This window comes from Glycine soja, chromosome 12 (genome assembly GCF_004193775.1).
Source record: "Glycine soja cultivar W05 chromosome 12, ASM419377v2, whole genome shotgun sequence".
NCBI classification, from domain to species: domain Eukaryota; kingdom Viridiplantae; phylum Streptophyta; class Magnoliopsida; order Fabales; family Fabaceae; genus Glycine; species Glycine soja.
The window spans coordinates 37,974,463-37,978,057 of NC_041013.1; the positions used below are offsets into that span (position 1 = coordinate 37,974,463).

Genomic DNA, 3,595 nt, shown 5'->3' on the forward strand with positions numbered 1-3,595 from the left:
TGTTGGGCACTTGCGCATTTCGGCAAATTGATTTTTATACAAAATACAATCATTAGGGCATGCATGAATTTTCTGGTACTTCATACCCACAAGACATAATATCTTCTTTGCCTGGTAGTGAATTTTGGGTAATATGTTATCGTTAGGAAGCATATTTTTCAATAACGCAAGCAACTCACTGAAGCTTTTGTCACTCCACCCAAATTTGGCCTTCAAGTTCACTATTCTTTCATTGACAGAATATTTCTTATGTTGCATCATTTGATCACAAGAATCATCCTTGTCTTTTGGACAAGGTGTCAAGGTTAAGCACTCGAAAGAGAATAAAGTTGAAGATTTGTTTAATGCTGAGTTTCTCTGGTTATAATCAATTATCTGTAATCCCCTCTGAAGGCTTGCTGCCAAGGATTCGGTAAGACCTTGAAAAACCTTGCTTGACCGTAGTGACAATCACATCTGCTCACCCTCTTTAAATGATTGCCTTAATATATCATTACTAGAACTCATATTCTCCTCCGCTACATTGTTCCAACTTCAAAGACAACTTGGTGAATAAGCCACACTTTTCCTCTGGACATTCTTGATTTTTAGAGAATCAGGCAACTGTGGTTCTCCAAGTATTGGAGACTGAGTACATGAGCTAACTAAAAAGCTATCCCTGAATGCAGATTTAATTGTCCATGAGGCATTAGCTGTGCATGCAAAGTCATCTGCTGATGCATACAAGGTGGTAGTTGATCCCTCACTTTCCTCAGGACATAGCTTACTCATTGCTTCTCCATAACATACTTCCTCTTTTTCAATTTCATCACCACTGGTCACATCTATGACACAATTCATCAATCTGTTGGCATAATTGTCTTATGTCTTCCTTGTCCATATTTTCCTCTTCATTAGTGTCATTATCAAGGTTGTCCCGTACATTGCGTACTTGGAGGTATCCATTTTTACTCCCATCTGAGCTATGAACCTTAGGCTTTGCTCTAATAAGTTCTTCCTGCACCAAAGCAAACACAAATAATTCTTTACTTTCAAATATGTATCAACCCATTAAAAAATGTCACTGAAGTCCTGAAGATAAATAATACCTTTAGTTTCCGGATTTAATCACTTAAATCATTAACATCCTTCTCCTTTATTTCATTGATAACAAGTTCATTTGTAATGGTTCTTACTCGCTGTCCAAACCTGGGAGTGGGCAGCGTTTCACTACTATTCCTACGATCAAAAAATACAATCTTTACCACTACAAACAAATTACAAGATGTCAGGCATACACATGAATAAGTAATGTTCCTCGGTCCAGGTAAATTACTTGTTATTTGTGGAGATGGAACAAATTAATGAGAGTTTGGCATTCCCACCAAGTGATTCTTGTAGTAAACGAGTTAAACAGGATATAAAGACCCAATTAGCTAAGTTGATAAATCTGTCTCAATCTTAAATAAGAAAAAAAATACATTAGTCTTCTGTAGCTAGTCACTTTAAATACAATTATAGCGGCCAATACCTTACACCAAGATACAATCACAAAAGTGAAAATTATATGTGATCTAGAGCTCTTAGAATTTAAGCTAGTTGCTCCAACTTTTCTGTTTGAAAGGCCCTACACAACATATAAATACCTAATTAGCTAAGCTGATAAAGTATAAATACTAAGTAGACATCTAATATTCAACAATATATTTGCTTTGATGCATCAGTAGTCCCTACCTTAATCAGAATTTGTGTTACATCATCATAGCTAGTGACATATTCCTTGGTCAGATTCTCTATATACAATGCATTTTTCGAATCATCTTTCATCTGCAATAATTTAGACCAGCCATAATAAGCCTGCAGCAATGGAAAAGTAGTGTATTAGTCAATAAGTTGTTGAATTTTGTTTTGTTTGAACAAGTTAATATTGTGATGAATTTGTTTGGTTTAGTGATGGAATTTGTGGTAGACATTTCCAGATCATGGTTAGGACTAGAGGCTTAAGTCATGCCTTGGGTAGGGTTATTGGCAGAGCTCTAGGGAGAGAGGATCGTCATGATTCAGATGATGCTCCCCCAGCGGCGAAGGCCTACGGCATCGGCACGTAGGCAACAGGAAGTTGCCCCTGTTGCCAAGGATGACCCTGTGGTACCTGCAGACATACATGCACCTAGTGTCGAGGATGACCCTGTTGTAGCTGCAGATGTACATGCAGCTGGTGTAGACGCTGCTAATGATGCTGAGGGATTTCCAGGTGAGCCGCGTGACCCATCAGTGCTTATCGAGTATGCTGACCATGTTGCAGTCAGCGTATGGAACGAAGAGGTATTTATAATATTGAAGTTAACTTATTTTTTAAGTATATATTATTATTGAAATTTGTGTTCCTTTAAATTATTATGTTAATAAAGTGTTTGTTCCTTTATACTTCAATTCAGGAACGTCTTGAATTGAGGTTATCCTCCCATGGGAGGAATGTGTAGAAATTAGGTAGGCCTGCTCCTGAAATTGAAGGGCTAATTACTGCCACAGGACTAAGTCCTTTGATTGCGTTTTCAGTAGATACTGGCGATCGGGGACTTATATCCTCGTTCGTGGAGAGGTGGCACAGGGAGACTAGCAGTTTCCATCTTCTCATGGGGAAGTTTAGCATCACCCTGGATGATGTGATGTCTCTGCTTCATCTTCCCATTATTGGCACCTTCCATACCTTCGAGCCTCTGCACATCAACGAGGCGGTGTTGATGTTGGTTGAGTTACTAGAAGTCTCCAGAGAGGCAGCTAGGGCTGAGACAGCATATTGTCATGGACCATACGTACACCTATCTTGGCTACGAGATATATATCAGAGCATATGTCAGGCCGGACATTGGACAGCTGCAGCTCGTGCCTATCTTCTTCATCTTTTAGGTTGCACTCTTTTTTCTAACAAGAGTGCAACCCATGTTCATGTTGTCTTCTTAGACGCTTTGCGTGACTTGAGTCAGAGTGGGAGCTATGCATGGGGAGCAGCTGCATTGGTGCATATGTACGATCATTTGAATGATGCTTGTAGGAGCAGCATCCGACAGCTTGCTGGTTACATCACTCTCTTACAGGTAATTAATATGTTTTTCATAAGTTAATTACAACAATGCTTTAAATAGGGTATTTAAGATGTTCATTTGAAATTTGTATGATTTTGATGTAATACTGTTGGATATATGAGCACTTTTCGTCAGTTGCGAAGTGTATGGCTGATCCGGACTATGATGAGGTGTCACCACATGCATGTCGATGGATTACTATGAAGGCGATTGTGAAGTCCATATTTACAGCAACGTACAGGCAGCATCTTGATCGACTCAGGATTCCTGATGTCCGTTGGATGCCTTATGGGGAGCACCGACCCTTTTGAGAGTTTGATTTTATTTCATGCTTTTTCGGTCAGCTATAATGGGGGCCCGTTGCCGTTAGACACCGACCAGAGAGGGTCATGCGCCAGTTCGGATACGTCTAGAGTATTCCTGCAGAGGCTATCGATTCATGGGTGTCATTTGAAGAAATAGACGATAATTGGATGCACTACTCAGACCATCTTGCACCAGCAGGTGAGATATGTCTTGTGCTAGGTCAG

General features: G+C 39.8%; 1 protein-coding gene across 1 annotated transcript; it reads left to right on the forward strand.

The window, feature by feature from the left end:
• The first annotated feature begins 2,034 nt into the window (after positions 1-2,034).
• LOC114378990 (protein MAIN-LIKE 1-like) lies at positions 2,035-3,376 on the forward strand. Its single transcript, XM_028337561.1, has 4 exons — positions 2,035-2,304; positions 2,463-2,795; positions 2,913-3,077; positions 3,188-3,376. The coding sequence occupies exons 1-4, from the start codon at positions 2,035-2,037 to the stop codon at positions 3,374-3,376; spliced, it is 957 nt and encodes a 318-aa protein (XP_028193362.1).
• The last annotated feature ends 219 nt before the right edge of the window (positions 3,377-3,595 follow it).

Coding starts and splice junctions, on each gene's coding strand:
- LOC114378990 (XM_028337561.1), top strand. CDS start 2,035: ATGATTCAGATGATGCTCCCCCAGCGGCGAAGGCCTACGGCATCGGCA. Junction 2,305..2,462: donor TCAGCGTATGGAACGAAGAG/GTATTTATAATA, acceptor AGGAATGTGTAG/AAATTAGGTAGGCCTGCTCC. Junction 3,078..3,187: donor GTTACATCACTCTCTTACAG/GTAATTAATATG, acceptor TGGATATATGAG/CACTTTTCGTCAGTTGCGAA.